This window comes from Cricetulus griseus, chromosome 2 (genome assembly GCF_003668045.3).
Source record: "Cricetulus griseus strain 17A/GY chromosome 2, alternate assembly CriGri-PICRH-1.0, whole genome shotgun sequence".
Taxonomy (NCBI): Eukaryota; Metazoa; Chordata; class Mammalia; order Rodentia; family Cricetidae; genus Cricetulus; species Cricetulus griseus.
The window spans coordinates 444659997-444681001 of record NC_048595.1 but is presented as its reverse complement, the minus strand read 5'-3'; the positions used below and the strand labels follow the sequence as shown (position 1 = coordinate 444681001).

Genomic DNA, 21005 nt, shown 5'->3' with positions numbered 1-21005 from the left:
ATGAGGCAGGACCGGTGGTAGCCATGACTGGGCCTCATATCCACCTGTAGCAAACCACAGCTGCTCTGCTTTCTCTCAGCAGTGGCTCTGCTCTGTCCAGTGCAGTCTCTTAAAGCCAAATCTGTCACTTTGGGCTAGAAATAAAACCTTCTTCTGCTAGGCCATGGCCAAATGGGGCAGTCCGTTTGACTCTTGCTGGTCTTGTGGTACCCTCCTTTCTCCCGCACCCTTGCTCTCTCAGTACTTTCTTCACTGTACTCAAGGGACCCATCTCCTCACCTCTCTCCTCACACTGCTCCGCTCGGCTGCGATCTCCCTGAGCTTTTCTCTCAGAGTTTCAGCTTCTGTCTGGTGGGTGGAGATGGCCTCCTCAAACTGGGCCTGGAGAGTTCTCAGCTCTTTGGTCACGGTGGTGATAGTGGCCTGAGGATATAGAGACCACTAGGTTTCTGGTAGGTTGGTCTGAGGCTGACTGCCAGGCCATGAGATGAATGAAGCTTTGGGATGAATGCTCTGAGAAGAATGTCCCACCTGAAAGAGAGCTTGGGCCCGGAAGTCCCATGCTCATGTCTCCTCGCTTTTCTTCTGGGATTCCCAAGCCATCAATCAGATCATGGCAAGTGAGTAGGCATGGCCTGATTGGGGTGGGACTCAGGTGTCCTTTTCTGCCTAGCACGCCTGTTTAGCCCACACACTTTATATGGAGAGGGGACAGAAGCAACTGCTCAGCAAGTGAACAGGTCCTGCCCTCAGTGGCACTAGTATGTGGGGCCACCTGGTCAAGCAATGGATCTGGGGCTGAGCCTCTGCCCCAATGAGACTTTCTGCTCACTTTAGTCCCCCAGGTCTGACTGGACCTGGAGCATCTTAAGTCCCCAGCTCTGAGACCCACCGCATCTACTGTGGTCAAAGTTGGGTCAGTGTTGGGAGAGGAAGCCGAAATCCCAGTGGAGAGATGAGGTGAAGGACTAACTGGGCACTGCTCACCACATAGGTCCTGTCCACCTGGCACTCAGTTTCCTGAACTTTCCAGTGGGCAGGCATCCACCGTCACGCCTTCATAAATACATGAGCCCTAATCACATATGCAGAGTGCAGCCATCCTAGCTTTGCAGCTGGTCAGTGCTGTGGGCTTGGTGCTGCCCAGGTGGGCTGTCCCGTTATATCACAGCCTTGTCCTGTTGGCTGCTGAGTGCCCAAAGGAGACTGGGGTTCTCTAGGAACCACTCCTGGGTTGATTTTGAAGCACCTCCTTGTCCTTGATGCGGCCCAGTGCAGCCCCTGGTCAGAGTTCTTCCCCACTCACTCTGGGTCCCATCCTAGGCCTTATGAGGTTCTTTCCCAGGACTGCAAGGTCCTCCGCATTTGGAAGAAAATACTCTTTCCCCCTGACAGGCTACTGTGCCTGAGAGGCTGGGAATGGAACCATCTAGGCATGACAGCTGGGCTCTCAGTGGTGTCAGCCCCCCGCCCCAACTGCCAGAGCTTGCAGTGCTACAGAGAGGCCCAGTGCTGTGTGGGGACTCCACTTCCACACCTGCACTCTTCAGGCCACCATCTGGGGTATGGTTCTATAGAAGCTTCCGTCAGCCCCTCCTCTTGCTCTGCCCTTTGGCCCCTGTTCTCTTTCTCAGTGGGCGCTAGCTGCCTAGAATGGCCAGGTCATGGCTTTGTGCCCACATGGTCCAGAAATGCTTGCTCAGTGAGGCTGCAGTTCACTGTGAATCTTGGGGACCAGCTCCTAGAGGCAGTGATGACTCAGGCCAGCAGGCCCCTCCACCCATCTGTGGCTCAGTGCCATGTCACCCCACAGCTGGGGTTCCTTGGCTGTACTTCCTCTCTCTCAGCGGGTTTTAATTTCCATTTTCTAAGCTGAGGTGGCAAAAGAACCCTTAATGAGCTCCCCAAGGAGCCGAGCTGGCTGGAAGGCCTGGTCCCTAGCCCAGGGGGAGACTTGGCCAGCTTGAGAGAAGGCTCCAGTGCTGGCTCCTGCAGAGGCTGGTCTGTGAGCAGGAGGCGGCAGCTCCCAGGGTCTCTGGATGCTTTCCTGCCCATAGGGCAGAGACGGGTGAGGATGTAGTGTGGAAAGAACAGCCACAGACCCTTCCAGGCCTGTGCCAGAGAAGTACTGTCCAGCCCTCACGAGGGGATGGGGGTGAGAGGAGACAGAGCAGGGGGATAGGAAAAAGGGGGAAGCTTCCAGAGCCTGGGTACCACTTAGATTGTCCTGTTCCATGGTGGTGGGGTCAGAGTATGTGTATTGCAGGGGGTCATACCTAATTGCCACACCATTTCCTACTGGGAACCAGTGCCTGCCTACTGCCATCAGAGTCACCAGGACACCCCCAACACACACACACACACACACACACACACACACACACACACACACAGGCCTGCCACTTCTGCACACCTGCCTCTCACTCCAGTTGGGTGGTTTTCTCTCATTGCCCACATGGGCAACAAGAACAGATTTCCAATAGTCAAAGACTGGCCACAAGGGCAGCCTCAGCTCCTCCCTGGAAGCCATCTCCAACAGTGCGACAGGAGTAGTTCTGTGCTGGGCTTTCCTGAAACAAGCTTGAGCACAGGTAGGCAGGGCTCGTGCTACATGGATTGAAGGTGGGGACATGGGCCTGGATCTACCCCTCTCCTGACTGTTGCTGTCCAGTATGTGGTCCAGCCTGACCCTCCTGTCAGTCTTGATCAACTCTGATTGCCGGGAGCACCAGGCCAGAATAGTCCCAGTGCCCGTAGCCACCACAGGCAGGACCTCGAGGCATAGACAGCCATAATCACTGGGCTATTCCTGCCTTTGAGATAGTAGCTTCTTCCAGCTGGAAACTTGAAGGCACCAGGGAGACACATGACTCAGGAAAACACCAAGAGGGGAATGTACTTCTAGGACCAGACAGAAAGGGGATATCCTGGGGGCTCTCAGGACTGCCTCAGACATACATGACCAGGCAGTTGCCTGGCCCTTGCCTGGTAACTGTAGTCAGTGGGGCTCACCTCAGCTTGTGCTTGCTGGTTCTGGGCCTCCTGGCGTGTCCGTTCCAGCTCCCTGTTAGCCCCAGATAGCTCCTTGCTCAGCAGGCTCTTCTCTGCTTCCTTCAGAGACATTGCCTGGATATGAGGAGACAGAGTGCCTGTGAGGCAGCTGAGGAGTTGGGAAGCTCAGAGGCAGAGCCAGGGCTCCCTTTCTAAGGCACAACAGAATGCTGCATGCTCAGTTTCCTACCAGGCTTAGTAGCTTTTGTGTGCATACCCTGCCGCTAGGCAGGGGGTGGTCCTGAGCTCAGGCCTTTACTGGCAACACACTCCTTCATGCTGTTCCCACCTTTCCCTGGCCCTGGTTCTCACTGGGCAGGGTAGTGTTTCATCAATTCCCTATCGTCCTGGGAACTTCTTTCTACAGTGACCAGGAAGAAGCACTATACCCCAAGGAGGAGGCATCTCTCACCAAGGGTGTTAGCAGGACACAGCAGCCATGATGGGGAATGTACTGTGTATGTTTATCTTATTGATTGTTAAATAAAATATTGTTTGGCCAATGAGACAGCAAGTAGATGGGACTAGGAGTCAAAGAGGATTCTGGGAAATGTAGTAGAGAAGTGATGATCCAGGCAGGAAGTGACATAGCAAGGAGACTCATATTTAAGTGAAGGAGAAACAGGAAGGGCTCTCTTTTCCCCTCCGCTCCTGCTCAATGTGATCCACCAGCCAGGAGGGATGCCAACAAGGTGTCTGATAAGATAAGTCTTATAAAATATATAGATTTATGATAATTAAGACTGAGCTAACAGATGAGGAATCCTAGTCATTGGCCAAGCAGCATTGAACCTAATACAAGTTTCTGTGTATTCATTTGGGCCTAACTCGGGCAGGCGGCTTGCATAAAGCACACACGTGGCAGTGGGGCTCAGGCAGCTTATGGTGGAAAGATTTATCATAACACAGCCAGACTCAGGGAGACCCAGTTCGCAGACTGGCCAGGCTAGAAACAGACCTCATCTGTGTCCCAGTTGTATCATTGATCATGCCAGGCAGGGAAGCCTCAAGAACCCTGGATACCACCTCAGGGGGGAGTCCTGGTTGGTGAACACAGACAGGCTAGGACTGCGATGTGTCAGGTGAACTCTAACTGGTTCCCTGGCTTGTCCCGGTTGTAATGTCTGAGATAAAACTAGGGCAGCAAGCACAGCACCTTCCCGATGTCCCAGTCTTTCCACTGAATCCCCAGTTGAGGCTCATAGTGCTTCCCACACTTGCAGCCACTCTGGTCAGAAGCACGGGTAGCTGGAGGCCACCCCTCAGCTTTAAACCACTACACTTCTAATCTTTGTATCTGCACTAATGCGTGGCACCGGGATGGGTTGTATTGCAGAGGAACCTAAGGTTGAGGAACCCTTCTCTGAGGAAGGGGTGGTGAGGCAAGAACCCCACTCTCCATGTTTTTGAAGAATTAAAAAAAAAAACAAAAAAACCCAGTGCTCCTCATATACCCCCTCCCTGTGAGAACCCATGCTTGCTTTCCTCTGCCTCATTCTGGTAACCTGTCCACCCGTGGCCTTTGGGACCTTCGAGGCCTGGAACCTTGACTTCCCTTCTTGAAGTCCATTAGTGAGAACAAAGCAAGAATAGCCAGTTGTCTTGTTCCTCTGGGGCTCTGTCCATACAGACTTTCTCTTCTTCCCTGCTGTCTCTGGAAGACTGCCTTATGACTGAAATTGTCAGTTTCCTCCAGGAGGCATGGCATGACAGGTCCCTGGCAGATCTTCCCCACAGGGCACTGTTTCTTCACATTGACAAGAGGGGCAGGGAAAGTCCACTGGCTGCTGTGGTGACCATCGTCCACATGCCTGGCTTTCTGAATTATATAAAGCACTGGAGCACAATGTTATTGTGGCCATGTTGTGGTCCAGGGAAACCATTGGAAGCCATCTTCTTAAGAAGCCTGTTCTCCTCTTACTAACTCTCCTCTCTTGAGGCTGTTCATGAAGCCAGGAAACTGCATTCAGATGAGAATAGGTGGTGTGGCCTAGTGGTGGTCTCAGATGGCAGTGAGGGCCTGCAGGGGGCCTTGATCACTGACCACGCCCTAGGTATGTTGCTTCCCTGAGCATCTTCTCATACACTCATGGGGATGATGTCACTGTGTTCCAAGTGCCTCTGGATCCTCCACAGATGGGGCTTCAGCTCCAAGCTCTCTCTCTGGTCTCCCTGACTCCAGCCTCACTCCCCCAGTCCCCTTTGGATCACTCCTGCTCGGGAACAGCCCTGCTGTCCATTACCTGAACCTAGTATGCAGGACCTTCAGGGCTCCTCTGTGGTCCTTGCCATCCAGCTCACACAGATTCTGGTGGCCACACTGACACATGCATCCCAGATACTCCTGAATGCTCTCATCCCGGCCTCTTGCTCCCATCTCAACACCCTGCTCCTCTTGCAAGGCCTTAGCTTCCTTCAGCACAGGACACAGAGAGGTGTGCAGTTAAAATCATGGCTCCTCTGCCCAGAGTCTACACTGTGTAGCTCTGGACGGGAGACCAACACATGCACATCTCAATTTCCCAACAGTCAAATAGGCGTATAAGGCTTGTGCCCTAGAATGTTGACAGTCAATTAGAAATACAGTCTGGTCACAAACCCTGCCTCTTCTAGCCACCCATATCCTCTCCTTGCAATCTGTGATTGGTGTAGAGAGGGTACTGTCCTTGCTCACTGTGACAGCATGCTTGCCTGTGTGGACTTGTCTACCTAATTCTTTAGGATGGCCCAGTTCCTTGGAGAAGCCTGGGCTCAAATGTAACCTTTCAGACCCAGTGTCTAGACCTGTGGGTTGAAAGAATGCTCAGGTTGGATGAGAGCTATGTGGCTGGACCTTCCAGATGATGGGGTGACTGGCTGATCAGGCAAGCGAGTTGACAGACACATGGATGAATAGTTGGGCACATGGATAGATAGCTGAATGTGTGGCTGGCTGGTAGGGCATCTCAGTGGGTGCCTGGGAAAGTCAATGGATGGATGGATGCTCAGCTGTGTGGATGGATAGCTGGGTATATTTCTGGATGGTCGTGTATGTGCATAGTGAGCACAGAAAGAAAGGTGTATAGTCAGGCAAGTAGAAGGAAGATGGGTAAATAGCGGAAGGACATTCACAGGCACGGATGGGCAGGTGGGTAGATATGCAAGGGAATTACATAAATGATACATGTGTGCGTGTCTGCGTGTGTGTATGTGCACATGCATGTCACGGGTGGTTGGTTAGATGATGTATAAATGTGTGGCTGGCTGGCTGGTGTACGGACATGTGGATGAATGGATGGGTGTGTAGATGGATGGATGAGTAGGTGGGTGGATGTCTGTTCACCGGGATTCCTGTGGCAGTGCAAAGCTGTTTCAATCTGGAAAGGATGCACCTGCCTGGGGGAGGCTTCACTGCAGCCCCTGTGCGGGGACGAAGAAGAGAGTGAGGTGGGTCAGGACCCCGGTTCCCACGCCACCATCACCTGCTGCATCTCATGCTCCAGTTGGAGGAGGCTCTCATCCCGTTCATGCTTCAGGCTCTGGATTTCCCCCTCCAGAGCCTCCCTCTCAGCTGTGGTTTTTGTCACCAGCTCTTTTTGCTGTTCCATCCACTGGGCAGCCACCTCTTTCTCCTCTGCCAGGGATAAACTGAGGGTCTCCTGGCCAAGGCAAAGGGTAGGTCGTGAGGTCAGGACTGGGGGACTGGTAAGGCACTTGAGGCTCTGAGCTAAACATCCTAGCTCCTGAGGAACTAGGGGTTGGTGGTCCAGCTGTCAGCTCTCCATTTGTCTTCTCTACAAGATTCCCAAACAGAAGCTGAGAAGGGCCTCTCTGGATCTCAGCATCTACATCCCATACCCAGGGCCACTGGTGCAGGGCATGGACATAAGGATGGCAAGTGTATAGATGGATGGATGTGTAGACAGCTGGGTGGATACACACATAGACGAAGGGATGGATAGAGGGATGCGTGTTTGGAGGTATGTTACAGATTGCCAGATAGTTGAGTGTGTGTCTATATGGATGGGTAAATACGTGGGTAGATGGACAGATGGATGGAAAGATGGAGGAATAGATGTGTGGGTGGCAGACAAGGGATGGAACACACAAGGCCTCCAGGGTCACATGACCCTGATGGTACAGCTCTGACAGGTGTGAGACTGTTGGGTCTCTACTGGTCAGCCTGAAGCAAGGCTTGGCTCCTTCTGAAGCAAGAGCCTGCCCTGCACATGAGCTGCCCCTCCCCCATGCTGCACAAGGCCTTCTCTGACCTCTTAAACTACGGAGAGGGACCTGGTCCCTCCCCCTGCTCTTCTGCTTCTGCTTGTTGGGAGGACATGGCAGACCACTGGCAAGTGGCCAAATGGATCCCTGGGAGACAGACCTTCTCCCTCTGCAGCCGCGCCAGGTCCTCCCTGTGGGCCAGTGCCTGGCGCTCCAAGGCCAGCTGTGCCTCCTGCTCCTGCTGTGCGGCCTGCTGCTGCAGCTGTCCCAGATCCCACTGCAGCTGCGTCTCTCGGACTTCCCAGTCGCTTTTCATGCGCTCCATTTCCACTGTGGAGTGTCAGCTATGTCATCACGGTGCCCTGTCCTTTGAAATCTCCCACTCAAGACATGGCTGCTAGCACATGGTGGGTAGGCCAAGTGGGGACGTGGATACTGGGAATGGGTACAGGGCAGGGCAGGAAGCCATTGCACCAGGCCTGTGGCTGCACCTCAGGTCTGAGCTCAAAGTTGGCCATGAGCAGGATGGGCCAGGCACCCCCTGCTCATCACTCACAGTCACACAGTGACTTGAGGATGGGGACAGAGTCCACCCACTGCAGCACCTTGCAAAGCCCTGTGAGCGAGCCGAGTAGCCTGGGCCTCTCCTTCTAGCTGTTTCTGTTGGGTCTGCAGCTGTGTTGCCAACTGTTGGGCCTCAAAGAGGCCATTCTCCAGAGAGTCCCTCTCCTTCCTGTGGAGAAGCATCAGACAGCAGACGAATCACCCTCGTGGCCTGAGGTGTCTCATAGTTTGAACATGTAAGAATCAATTGTACCCTACACAAAAACACATTTCAGGCCAAATAAAAAACCAAATCCAGAAACAAAACAAAATAAACAAGTCATAGTAGAGTAACTCAGAATTGTAAAAATAGAACAAATACAGAGGATGTTTTAATCTTCTTAAGCCTGACACGAAAGCCAGAATTAAAAAACATAATAAAGAGGCCAACAGATCTGGATATACTTAAAGGAGGGATGGGTAGCTTTTCCAAGAATAAATTCCATAAATAAAGTTGGAAGGAAAGGGCAGGTAATGAAACACAACACTTTGTCTGCTAATTTAAGAAACAGATCTTTAAAAATTAAAAAACGAAGATAATGAAGGGCAGAATTGGAAGAAAATCTGTATTTAATATATAAATGTAGGGGTAAGCATCCATCATATGTAAAGAGTTCCTGTCAATCAGCAAAATGAGAAAAATAGTAGTTACAAAGAAAACTTCAAATAGACAAAAGCACATGAAATTTACCTCACCTTACCAGGGACCAGAGAGATTCAAACAACAGCTAGGCAGTGTCATTAATCATACACCAGATTAGCAAGGGGTTAAAGGCAACCATGCCTGGTGTTAGTGAGGGAGTGGTAGGGAGACCAAGTATGCTGACTCTGCCCTGGCAAGACCACACCCAGGTGCTGATTCTAGAGACACCTCACAGCCAGAGACAGGATGCTTACTATGGCTTTCCACAGAGGGTTAGCTGGATTTGACTGGAATGCCAACAAATGGGAAACTGTTGTAGACATCACGGTGCATCTAATGTATGCAGCAACACGCACTTGGTAAGGGAGGAGTCGCCCACGGAACCACCAGAAGAGCTGGAGTGCTGCAGGCAGCGTGACTCCAGCGTGGGGAAAGCAGTCCGGATGCATTTGCATGCAGAAGGATACTTGGATCGAGGTGTACCAACCCACAATTTCCAGGGGCTGGGGGTGGGGTAACTGAAAACAGCTTGTCTTGCTGACCACCAGCTGACAGTAATCTACCAGCCCAGCACCACCAGCTCGATTTGTCACTGAGCTCTGGTCACACCGAGAGCACTCAAATTTAACGTCCATCATAACGCAGCATCAAGGTGTGCTCTCAATGGGCGAGGGAGGCCATGGCCCTTGACCAGTCTGACAGTTTTGACAGAGCTCCTGTGTTGTCTTGTAGAGCACCAGAAACCTGCCAGGATCTCCTGATGTATGAGAAAAATCCCTCTGGGCCCAGGCTACAAGTCCTAGAAACCTCACTGTCTGCCACACTATACCCGATCCCTCTTTGTTAATTATGCATTTCCCTCCATGAGTGAACTTGCCCTCTGCCAGGGTGTCCTTTGTGTGTGGAGAACTTCCTTCCTTAAGTAGCCTCACATTCTGGGCAGCAGATGTTCCCAGGGCTCGGGACCCCTTCTGCTCCCGTCTACCTGGGAACCTCCCCCACGCTTGCCATTTTCTGCACCAGCTTTTATTCAGAAAGTTCGGTTCTGAGAAGTTGAAGATCTGAGTCCCTCTAGTTCCCCATGGCTCTAGTTTCTGGAGTTCTGGCAGGAACTCCTCCAGGAAGCCCTCCATGACTTAGTAGGCTCTGGGGAGAGAAAGCATCAACCAGCCTTGGGTCTCTGCAGAGGCTGTGGGACCAGCCTAAGCTACCACTGTTCTTGCCTTTGCATTTCCACTCCAAGTTTTGGGCGTTGCCCTGTTGGTTATGGGGGTTCCCCCACCTCCACTAGCAGGACCATGGTTCCCTGGGTGGACCCTACTCCAGGCTACACAACCTTGTACCTCTGGCTTTCAGGACTGTTAGGGAACAGCCACTGGGCAGAAGTCTCAGATGGGCCCTCTTGCTACTTCTAGGTGTCTCCCTGGGAATGAGATCTCAGAGCCACTCAGAGGAAGGAGGGGAAGGATTTCTGGGGTTGTAGAAGCTTCCAGACACAGCCAACCTGAACTCCCCATTCTTCAGGAAGAAAAGGCGTATCTTTTTACTGGTCTGAGTTGAGTTTCTGGTCTCACAGGGTTGCCCTCTGTCTTCAGGAAGGTGACCCCAGGGTACCCCATCTAATACGGGAGCCACCTCAAGGGCACAATGTCTCCTCTCAATACAGCCCATAATACCATATGCTGACAGCAGACACGCCCTGCCCTATGCCACTGTGTCTATGTAGGACCCCTGCACTCATAACACCAAGGGGTGTCTGAAGGCAGGATCATGAGAGGTGTGGCCCATCTAGTGGTCCCACTAGTACCTCAGATCAGCAGCCTCCTTAGTCACAAGCTCACTGTGTCGCTCCAGGGCTTCCTGCTTAGCCAGTAGGTGAGCCCGCTCCTCCGACAGAGTGTTCTTCTCGTGGAGTGCTTCTTGCAGAATGTCCATCTGGGCCTCCTGGTCCTGCAGGCTCTGTGCCAGCTGCTTCTCCAGGGCCTGTTTCTTGCATGTGGCCTAGGGGAGGAAGGAAGGACAATGAGACATGGAAAAGAGAGTGAGCAAATGGGAAGAGGCTGCTGAGGGTAAGGGAGCTTGGAAGAAGATGGAGGTGAAGTAGAGAAGGCTGGCAGACATAAGAAGCACCAACACTCATAGACCGTGCATGGGCTTTCCAGGAGAGGGGATGGCCACTCTGGAGTCTTGGTGGACATGTGATAGAACTATGTAGGAGCCGACTGTCATCTGTGAGTGCCTGAGGAGGGGAACATGTGGTGTAGGGGTGCAGACATAGCACAGGGTAGAGCCTAGTGTTTCCAGCAGTCACCTCAACAGAGTCTAGACAAGACCTCTGGGAGCCCTAGGGCTGCAGAAGCAGTGGGCAGCAGGAAACAGCCACTTGGGCCTCTTCCCTCCTCGAGGCGTTTGCTGCTTTGTGGTTTGAGGAATTCACAGTTACCAAGAACATCTTAAGTCTTCTAAAGTTCCATTGTCCCCAGAGGGCTTGACTCTACTCATAGCTGTGAGCTAAGTATGGACCACTCCTGCAGACTGAAGCTCAGGAGTGACAAACTAGGAGGCAGGACCTAGCTGAGGAAATGGATCACTAGGAGCAGGCTCTTAGGGGGATCCTGTCCCCTTCTTGTCACTGTGTCCCTGCTTCCTGACCTCTGTGAGGGGGAGTGTCAATACCTCCTTTTCCTCTTGCACACTCTTATGCCACAATGGCATTCTGCCCCAAAACTGGCCCAAACAAGGTGGGTGGTACTTGAGGAATTACACCATCACACGGGGGCGCACATATGAATGTACACACATGTGCATGAATACTTATATGTAATCATAAAACAAGACAAAAGCCCCAAAGACACCCAACAGCCAAAAGACAGGAACAAAGCAAACACACAAAGGCTTGCATGATGAGTAGCAGGGAGTTCAACTGTGCACACACAGACCAGGCACCAGAGGCCAGGAGCAAACCCAAACGTGGAAGACAAGCCTGACTCAAATCCCCCCTACACACTCCCCACCCCTGCCTGGAGCCTCCACAGGGGACCATATATGCTGCTGTTGGCTCCTCCCTCCTGTAGGTCCTGGTAACTTCACATCCTCATGTTTGTGCAGCAGAACTTTATCCACTGAGACATCTCTCCAACCCCCTTCAGAGATACAACCAGCAACAGCAAGACAGATGTGTGACTGTCCGCAGCTTGGCCTCACCTGGCCCACCTGCTCCCGGAGCTGGGCACTCTCCTGCCCGAGCAGGACCACCTGTCCTTCTAGATGCTCCTGCTTTTGCTCCAGTTGCTCACAAGTCTCCTGTAGACTTCTCCGCTCAGCCCAATTGAGGCCTAGCTGCTGCTCTGTGTGTGCCAGCTGCTCCCTGACTCTGGCTTGCTCCTGCTCCAGCATCTTCTGCTGCTCCCGAAGCTGGTCCCTCTCCTGCTCCAGCTGCAGAGCAGGTGGGAAGACATATAATCTGTGGACCACTTGCCCCAAGTTCCCACAAGTCAGTCACCCATGTAGGCCTTCCATGGAGATGCTGTGGTTCCTGCTTCAAGCTTGGCCAGGACCGGTGGCCAGGCCCTGCCTCCTCCCGCCTCTAGCACCTACTCTTGGTTTGGTGGCCTCAGTCCAAGAAGGAAGGATATCTGGGGGATGAATGAGAGGACAAGCCCACAGAGAAGGTTCAGGAGCACCTTGGGGAAACTGAGGCCTTGACTCTTGCCTTACCTGAAGTACCAGGTGGTTTAGGGTGCCTTTGTCCTGGGAAAGCCCTTCCACCAGGGCAGCCATCTTGGCCAGGGAGTCCTGTTGCTCTATCCCCTCTGACTTCAGCCGTGCCACCAGCAATTCCAAATCAGCATTGCTAGATTCAGCCTGTGAGGCATAGTGGTCACCCAGAGTTGGCTCCAGGGAGAGGTTTCAGCTTCTTTCTGACTAGAGTTGGTGACTGGTGGCCCAGGGAGATTCCCTAGGAGCAGATGTGGCCAGCAGGGTTGGGAGGGCAAGGTATCAGGAGTGAGACTTACACAATGGTGACGACTAGGAGCCCTGGCAGCGGCCCAGGCCATGTGGGTAAAGACAGAGCAAGGACTATGTGTACTGGGGCACATACCCGGGCCAGGGCACCACGCAGGCTCTCCTTTTCAGTCTCCGCAATGTCCCTCTGCAGCTGCATTGAGCTCAGGGCCTCCCGGGCCGTGGCCAGCTCCTTCCTGAACCCAGAGACCTTCTCCTCCAGCTGCTCCAGGCGGCCCTGGCTGAAACCCAGAGCCAGAAGGCAAAGTCAGGCAGTCTCTTCAGAGATGCCCCCACAAAACATATATGCAGGGAAATTCTAACAAACCCCTTTAAGCTCAGGGAGCCCAAAGCTTCATGGTGTCCCCTTGAGAGCAGCCTCTGACTGTATGCCTGGGTGGGGTGGTACACATGGGTGGTTAGTGTACAGAGAGCCAGGCACTGGGCTGATATACGTGTGGAAATATGGGTTGTGTGGTACTCTGCTTAGGAGGAACTGCCTGCTCCCTGCCTCTGACGCACTGATGGTGTCTCACCTGTGGTCACAGTCTAAGGGACCCTGCTGGCCAGCAGCCCCTCCAACCCACCTGGCCTCCAGCTCACGCAGGCTCCTCTGGCTCTGCTGGGCCAGCTCAGCTTTCTGCTCTGCCCGCAGCAGGAGACTTCTCCGCAGCTCTGCATTTGTGACTTGCAGCTTCTGTGTCTCCACATCCCGAATGTCTGCCTTCGCTCTTAGTTCCTTCATTGTTGTCTCCAGGGCTACCTTCTCCCTGGGAGCAGGAGCAAAGGGAGAGGCAGCCTCAAGCCATGCTTCCGGGGAGAAGTGCTTGAGGCCATCATGACTTACTGTACTGGGGAGGGTGCTTGGGGGTGAGAGGGGATGGATCAATAGAACAGGGGGTATGTGTCAGTAGGGGTGGGGTGGGCGCAGGCCCTCAGGGGCCTCAAAGGCAGATGGAGTTCAGGGAGGCACAAGAAGAGGAGTTGACACTGTGACCCAAAGCCTCAGGACCTCACTAGCTGGCTAAGATGAGATAGCCACTGTCTGGCTTGACCAGTCTTCCCCTTCCCTTGCAGGAGCTCGGGGCCCAGGCCTCTGCCACGCAGACTAAACCTGGGCAGTCGTCACAGACCTCTCTCTGTCACACAGGTAATGTCTACCCCATCTTTGCAAACCTCCACCATAGACAGACATCTCCCTGGCCATTGTCTACCTGATCTGTCCTTCGGCCCTCGCATTCTGTGGGTCCTGAAGCCCCTGTGCAGTGGCCATGAGGCTCTGGGTACTTTTCCCATGTCTCCTACCCTGAGCACGGCCGTGCCTGGTCATTTAACTGGTTCTCTGAACTTTTAGCCACGCCCTTCTCACCCTGTCCTCTGAATATCAGATCCCATTTCCCGAGGGTCTTTTGGATCTGACACTGCCTGGGCTCACTGTGTCCTGATGAAACCCTCCCAGCATTCTCCTGCTGCTTCAGCTCTGCTCCTGCACCCCACGGATGTCCCATCCCACGTGGCCTCTTGTGCCCTCTGCTTTTGGAGCTGTGGATGGATCTCCTTCTGTGACATGGCCCCGCCTATGCAGTAGGTTCCCCGAGGTCTCCCTATAGACTGCCACACAGTCTGCCTCCCTCTGGGAAGGTCTCCCTGCCATCCCCGAGCTTATTACTGCTGCCTTTGGATATTGGCCCCTGTGCAAGGCTGTCCTGATCTGTCCCCTCCTGCACGCCCGCCCTGCTCTATCAGGCTAGGACTGATTCATTCTCCATTTGCACCACAGCACCCAGAATATGTGTAGGCTGCTTGGAGGAGCTGTGAAAGATGTGTGGCCTGTCCCCAAACCATGGTAAAAGGGACATGGCTGTCTCTGCTCTCTGGGACATTGTACACTTCCTTCAGGAAGATTTCCAGATCCGTGGCTGACATCTGGCTCTTACGAAGCCTGCATCCAGTAGATCCCAGAGATCCCCTGTGTACTCTGTGGCCCTGATTCTTTGCAGCCCAGGTCGGTGTCATGTGTAGCTACCAAGGAGCCATGGAACCCACAGGCTGTGTGGGGAGTGGGGTTCTTTGGCCATGGTAAAGGGTCACTAGGGAAAGGTCACATAGAGGGGAGTCTGGAGCAGGGCTGGTAGGAGAGCAGAGCCTGGATGAGCTTCTGGGGATAGGATATGGGCCCAGCCGTGCAGAGAGCGTAAGGCACTGTTTAGTGCCTTTGCTTTTTAGGGAAGGGAAGCCCAGGTCAGGTACCCTACGGGGGCACAGAAAAGGGAGAGGAGCTACTCAATCCAGGCAAAGGGGGTGCAGAGTGAGGGGCAGCCTGGCCACCCGAGGTCTTAGCTGGAGATGTGGCCTTTTCCTGCTCCTCCTATGAGCTGCTCAGTGCCGCCTGGTCCTGCCCCGCTGATCCCATCACCTTTCCAGGAGATGGATAGATGCCTGGCAGTGCTGTGTCTCCTGCCTTTGGGCCTCCAGCTGGCCCAGGAGATCCGCATGCTCCTGTGCCCTGTCCTGCAGAAGCCTTTGTGAGGCTCGTAGCTCCTGCCGGTACCCAGACAGCTGCTCTCGGAGCCCGGCTGCTTCCTCTTGGGAGGACTCCAGCCTCAGACACAGCTCCTGCGTAATGGAACCCACAGTGAGCATCAGCAGCCATCCAGAACATCTCCCAGTTCTCCCAGAAAGGCCACCCTGACACCTGAAGCCCCTTCCCAAGCTGTGGAACTCAGGGGCAGACTCCATGGAGACCCAGCCAGCAACCCCCACTCCAGGGCACCCCCCTGACCTCAGGGCAGGCTGTGGAAAGTTCCATAAAGGCACCCCAGCTGGGCAAGATTTGTGGCTCTGGTGGCCTTGTGGGCTATGATCACACACCTGCTCCCTCTGTTGCCGCCTCTCGATGGCTGCCTGCACGGCCTGCAGTGTAGGGTCCAGGCTGGCTGGAGAGCTGGTCCGTGTTGGGGACATATGCCGGTGGGGTGACACAGAACGTGGGGGGCTCCTCAGTCGGCCCTGTATCTCCCTGACTTCACTGCTGCTGCTCCAGGTCAACTCCAGAGTTGCATCTGACTGGGCCACCTCCAGGTTACAGAGACAGAAGAGGAGAGAGTGCAGGGCCACCATTAAACAGGACCTTCTGGTGAGGATCAACTAGAACCAGTGTGTCCCCCCCTTCAGGTCATCTGCATTCAAGAAAAACATTGGACAACAACAACAACAAAAACCCCAAAAAGCAAAAAAAAACAAAAACAAAAACAAAAACAAAAACAAAAACCAAAAACCCATACCTCCTTGATGCTGGCCAGAACACGGTGTAGGGCTTCAACCTCATCCCTCAGTTCATCTACCGCCACCTGGCCCCCACTGCGCCGGGATTTCTGTGGACAGAGAGGCCTTAGCCAAGCAGACGCGCACCCATGGGAAAGCACCCCATTTCCCAGCCCACAAACCAGTCTCTGGATGTCTGCCTTGAGGGCCAGGATGGATCTCTCTCCTTCTTCCTTCTGATCAGAGAGCTTCTGTACTAACAGTGTCTGCTCTGAAAGTCTGGAGAGAGACCAGGGTGATGATGAGACGCCCTGTGGGTGCTGTGGGTCCATCAGGACTCCTCCCGATGGTAGCCTCCCTGTAGTGCTAAGACGACACCCCAGTCCATGTCCCAACTGCCTGCTTTCTCTGCTGTACAATTCTGATAACTCCCGCTGTCTATCCTGGGAATAAAACAACAATTCTAAGCTCAGCTGTCATGGTTCACGCTCTCCAACTCAGATCTGCAGCCCCATGTCAGAATTCTGGGTGTGATCACCCAGAAAAGGAAACTGCTCCCTCCATCTCAAGTCCATGCCTCTTGGGCATCCTTGCACTAGCCAGCCAGAGCCCATGGCCCACCTGGCTTGTAGCTCCACCTTCTCAGCAGCCCAGTGGCTCTGCAGCTGCAGCATTTCCCTGGCCTGCTCCCTCAGCCGCTGCTCCAGGTCACTGGTCATGCTGCTGGCTGTCAGCCGCTGGTGGGAGTCGAGGCTCAGGCAGGCTACATGCAAGCGCTGGGCTGTCCGGGCCATGTCGGCCTGAACATCAGTGAGACCCCTGGGATACAAAAGCAATACCTGGGCTGAGCATCATGACCCTGCTGTGTGACCTTGAGGCCCAGGATGCTGTCTGCTAGACCTCAGAGGGAGAGGCAGGTCTCATGAACAACTCCCATTTTTAGGAGAAGCCCTACTGTATGCTATGAATTGGCTTCTATGTCAGAACGGCATGGCGAGGGTAGAGCCAAGGAAGATAGATCAGGGATGGCCCTGACCAGAAATGGTGACTCTGAGTAAGACACTGACTTCTGGGCCTTCGTTTCCTCCTGTGTAAATGGGGATGCAATTACATCGCGCCACTGGACATGACTAGGCCAGATCCCCATGAGGTGTCCGGAAAGGACTGGATGGATTCCTGAAACTTTATGAAGGACAGTGTCCACCTGTCACACACGTGCCTGTGCCCTGCCCTCCTTCCACCATTTCTTCCCCTCCCCCTCTCCTCTCCAGCTATCCACCTTCTCAGGACCAGAGCCAGCATGACTGCAGCCCGGGGGGAACCTCGGCCTACCACTCAGGCGCCACGAGGTGGGCACTTGTGCTTACCTCTCGGTGGCTGCCCGAAGCTCAGCCAGGTGTGTCTGCAGAGCCTTGGCCTGTCTCCACAGGGGGAGGATGTCCCTGGGCTCTCTCAGGCCCGACCTTTGGGTCTGATAACAAGAGGCTTTGTTTATTCAGGCACATCGCTCTGTCTCCTACCACCCCACCATGGGCTGGAAGGGGAACCTGTGCCACCTGTTAAGTATCCAAGTCTCATAGCCATCCCAGGGGCCTCCCAATCCCACGTGGGAGACACTGCCCTGCCCTCCAAGAGAGGACGGTTCCCAGATCCTGCCATGGCAGCAGGGAGTACTGTCCCACAGGAGGCAGGGCTGCTGAGAACAGAAGGGTTCTCCAAGGAACCGGTGCTGCCCTCTGAGGGAGGGGCTCCTCCTCTGTCCCCTCAGGGCATGGGAGGTCTAATGCTGGGGGCTCTACAAGATGTCCAGGACCCCCAGGGTAGTGTAGCTAGTAGCAGCAGGGGTTATCAGAGAAGCCAGGCAGGGGAAGGGGGCTGGTGATGGTGAAGTGACACTGGCGATCATAGCATGTGCCCAGCCTTTAGGGAACAGTGACACTGCCCATCATAGTATGTGCCCAGCCTTTAGGGACCAGTGGGGCCCAGAGGGCTCTTGGGGGTCTATGTGTTACCCTCCTGTCATCATACCCCACTGTGTCCTGTATGCTGACTTCTGGGACCCACAGGGTTGCAGGTACCAATTGCTTCCCTTTAGCTCCCTGCCAGTCCCTGAAGGATTAGGTCCACCCAAGGCTCTTCAGCATGGCTTTCAGAGGGACACACTCTCCTTATGCCTGTCTAAAAGCCACACCTCTTCCTGTATGAGGCCATTCCTGACTCTTCAGCAGACCCTGCGTCTGAGCCCTTTGTGGCCCTGATCCCAGGACCACGTTTCTATACACCTTGGGGTAGAGCAGGGGACACTCGATTGCTCTCTGTCACATCCCAGGGATGAAACAGCTTGGCTCCTGCCTCATGGGAGCATGAAATTCTAAGACTTTTCCCTTCTTGACAAGGCTGAGTGGGCTAGCACAGGGAGAGCCTGCAGCCAGGACGTGGTGCAGGACAGGAACCCAGCTCCATGCACCATTTTCCTAAAAGGGGCAACTTGAGCATCAATTTCTTTCCTCTGGGAGCTGAGCAATGCCCAAAGTGGGGGTCTTCTCAAACATGGTGGATATCCCAAAGCTGCACCCAACACAATGAAGGCGAGCGGGCTAGAGCGTGAGCAAGAACACATCTGACACGCCACAAGCACACACTCATACATTCATCCTACTCTCATATACCAACACTCACACAGAGCCACAGACATGCAGATTCACATTGCACACAAATTCAGACCCACACAAACACCACACTCCAACACACTATACTCACACAGCCCATACACACACCACTCTCATTCACCACAATAGACTCCACGTGCACACATACCACACATACACAATACACTTATATCTTCACATATACAAGCTTACACATACCACACGCCATACACACAGGCTCACACACCACTCACATCATATTTACAGGCTTGTACACCACACACACACAACACACACACACACACACACACACACACACACACACAGACACACACACACTGTCTTGCAGAGAAACTGCCTGCCTGGAATGTTAGAGCTGAACAAAAGAAACAGCTCTTCCCCGTGCCAGGAACCATGGTGAAACGTCATGAGTCTAAACACACACAACCTAGGCTTTCACAAACACAGAGGCTGAAAGCCCGCTGCACTATGGCTCAAGACTGCTGGAGCCTCTGGGCACCCATCAAAAGCAGCTGAAAATACTTTAAGGAAAAAAGCCCGCATTCACCCCAGTTTCAAAGAATTTTCACAAAGTTCCAAGGAAAATAATCAGCTCCCTGTTAAAGTATAAAATATACCAGTGACACAAGGTGACAATGCAGGAAGATTAGGAGTCAGCAGAAACAACGGGGCAACGGCAGGCGGTGGAGCATCAGACACCAAGCGCAAGACAGCCGCTTGGGATGCATGCTAACGAGGGATGTAGAGTATTTGGAAAAGACTCCATTCATTCTCCTAAAGACGAAAAACCTGATATTTGTTACTTAAGAGGAGGAGTCAGCGTCCAAGGCAATTAGATGTCAGAAGGAATAGTGACGAGCAAGATCACCCATCTGAAGAAATTAGCCTGGCTCAGGGTAAAACTCAGAATGGTTCTGAGCACTAGAGATGGTCTAAGATTGGCACAGACACCTCGTTGGCATGAGAGGAGGGGAGATGGGCATAGGTAACCCTGAAAAGGTTAAGGGTCCTTCTAGTCGTAAGGAAGGCTAGATGCTGGAGAAGCCTTAAGCAGGATAAACAGGACGAACCCACACTGGGCTGTGTCATAGGAAGCTGTAGCCCGCCAAAGCCAAGAGGTGGGAGAAGTAGCCAGAGCACGGAGACCAACAGCCTCGTGTCGAGTTAGGGTCAGGGGAGACCATAGCCTCGTTGGCAGCAGCAAAGAGCCCGGAAGCAGAGTCCTTCACAGGCCTGAGAGGAAGGACCTGACCCATAATGAGCAAAGCCAAGGTGACTGTCTAGCATTGTTTGGAGGAAGGCACTCAGGTGGGTGGCATGGGCCACACCCAGATGCATAATGTGGACAGGGCAATGGCTGCCATTTGCTTCAGCAAACCTGTGTCCAGATCTCCTGGGACGACAAACCTGACTCTCTGGTGACACTCTGGTAACAGTGCACCCTCCTCACACCTTAGCTGGCACTGATACCCTCCTTTCTCCTGCAGAAGTGTTGACAACAGGGGTGCCCACTGTAGCTGCTGCCAGGAATGACTGTGGGGCTTTGGGGGAAAGGGTGAGGGGGCAGGGAGCAAGGGCAAGTGGCCTCTGTGGTTGCCTTTCCCGACCTCTGAGGGAAGAAGGGCAGTGATGGCCTCTCTGAGACGGATTTGTTTGAAGGGACATATGTGGGCCCAGGCCCTCCCTCAGCTCCTGCCTTCATAAGGAGAGAGCATACTCTTCAAGCGACTTCAGAAGGGAAATCTTGCCACTGGTGTGTGCTAGACCCTTGGATGTGCGTTCTGACCCTTTGGAGCAGGGCTGCCGAGGGACTACTTTAGCTTCAGTTGTGTAGTGTCGCCTCTTCAAGGCCACAACCTTCTCAGGAGGTCCCACATCTATTGACAGATCAGCAGACCAGACCCGGACATCTCCCAAGGCCTGTGACATTACTCCCCGATACTACACTTGAGTGGACAAGACTGTGGCTCTCTAGTGGTCTCCGGCCAGGAGCTTAAGAACAGCTGTGCAACCCAGGTTTTTGAGTAACCTCTCTGTGCGGCCAACAGTGTCACAAGAACCATCCAGTCTCCTTTCCCTCATGACACAGACTGTCGTGCCCAAGCAAAATGGATGGTGAGGCCTCCCACCAGGAGGGCTTGCATGAAGCCAACATCTCCCTTGCTGATCCTTGCTGCCCACCTACCACCATCGGCTGCAGGCACCGAAATAGACAGGGTGTGGGGGCACCTCCCTCTTGGACCATTGACATACCTCCTGCAGCTCTAGCTTGCCCTGCAGGCGGAGCAAGCTGTGTGCTGTCCTGGCCAGCTCCCTGGCCAGCGTGTCATTGGCCTTCTGCATGTGCTCCAGCTGTCCCCGGAGGAGAGTGTTTACTTGGGAGAGGCCCATGCTCCTAGATGGACAAAAGCCACAACTTCATGTGTGGTGACTTCCTATAAAAGCACGATGGGGCAGGGGGCTAAACCAAGGGTCTAAATGGTGCCCCGAGACTTCTGAACTCGGCTCAGGTGCATGGCCCCCAGCTGCTCTCCCAAGCAGCAGGACCACCTGCAATGAGCCTCACG

At 53.7% G+C, this 21005-nt stretch overlaps 1 protein-coding gene across 1 annotated transcript in view; it reads right to left on the bottom strand.

Annotated features, from left to right (window-relative positions):
* Positions 1 to 21005, bottom strand: part of Crocc2 (ciliary rootlet coiled-coil, rootletin family member 2) — a 57782-nt gene that overhangs the window by 21437 nt on the left and 15340 nt on the right. The window contains exons 5-21 of the mRNA XM_027397655.2: positions 20692 to 20833; positions 17137 to 17240; positions 16391 to 16588; positions 15952 to 16048; positions 15790 to 15879; positions 15377 to 15580; positions 14922 to 15121; positions 13093 to 13275; positions 12603 to 12747; positions 12218 to 12364; positions 11705 to 11935; positions 10308 to 10501; positions 7860 to 7987; positions 7415 to 7584; positions 6513 to 6689; positions 3013 to 3126; positions 280 to 423 (exon numbers count right to left, since the gene is read on the bottom strand). Of these exons, the coding sequence (XP_027253456.1) occupies positions 280 to 423; positions 3013 to 3126; positions 6513 to 6689; positions 7415 to 7584; positions 7860 to 7987; positions 10308 to 10501; positions 11705 to 11935; positions 12218 to 12364; positions 12603 to 12747; positions 13093 to 13275; positions 14922 to 15121; positions 15377 to 15580; positions 15790 to 15879; positions 15952 to 16048; positions 16391 to 16588; positions 17137 to 17240; positions 20692 to 20833 (2668 nt within the window). The remainder of the gene's footprint in view (positions 1 to 279; positions 424 to 3012; positions 3127 to 6512; positions 6690 to 7414; positions 7585 to 7859; positions 7988 to 10307; positions 10502 to 11704; positions 11936 to 12217; positions 12365 to 12602; positions 12748 to 13092; positions 13276 to 14921; positions 15122 to 15376; positions 15581 to 15789; positions 15880 to 15951; positions 16049 to 16390; positions 16589 to 17136; positions 17241 to 20691; positions 20834 to 21005) is intronic.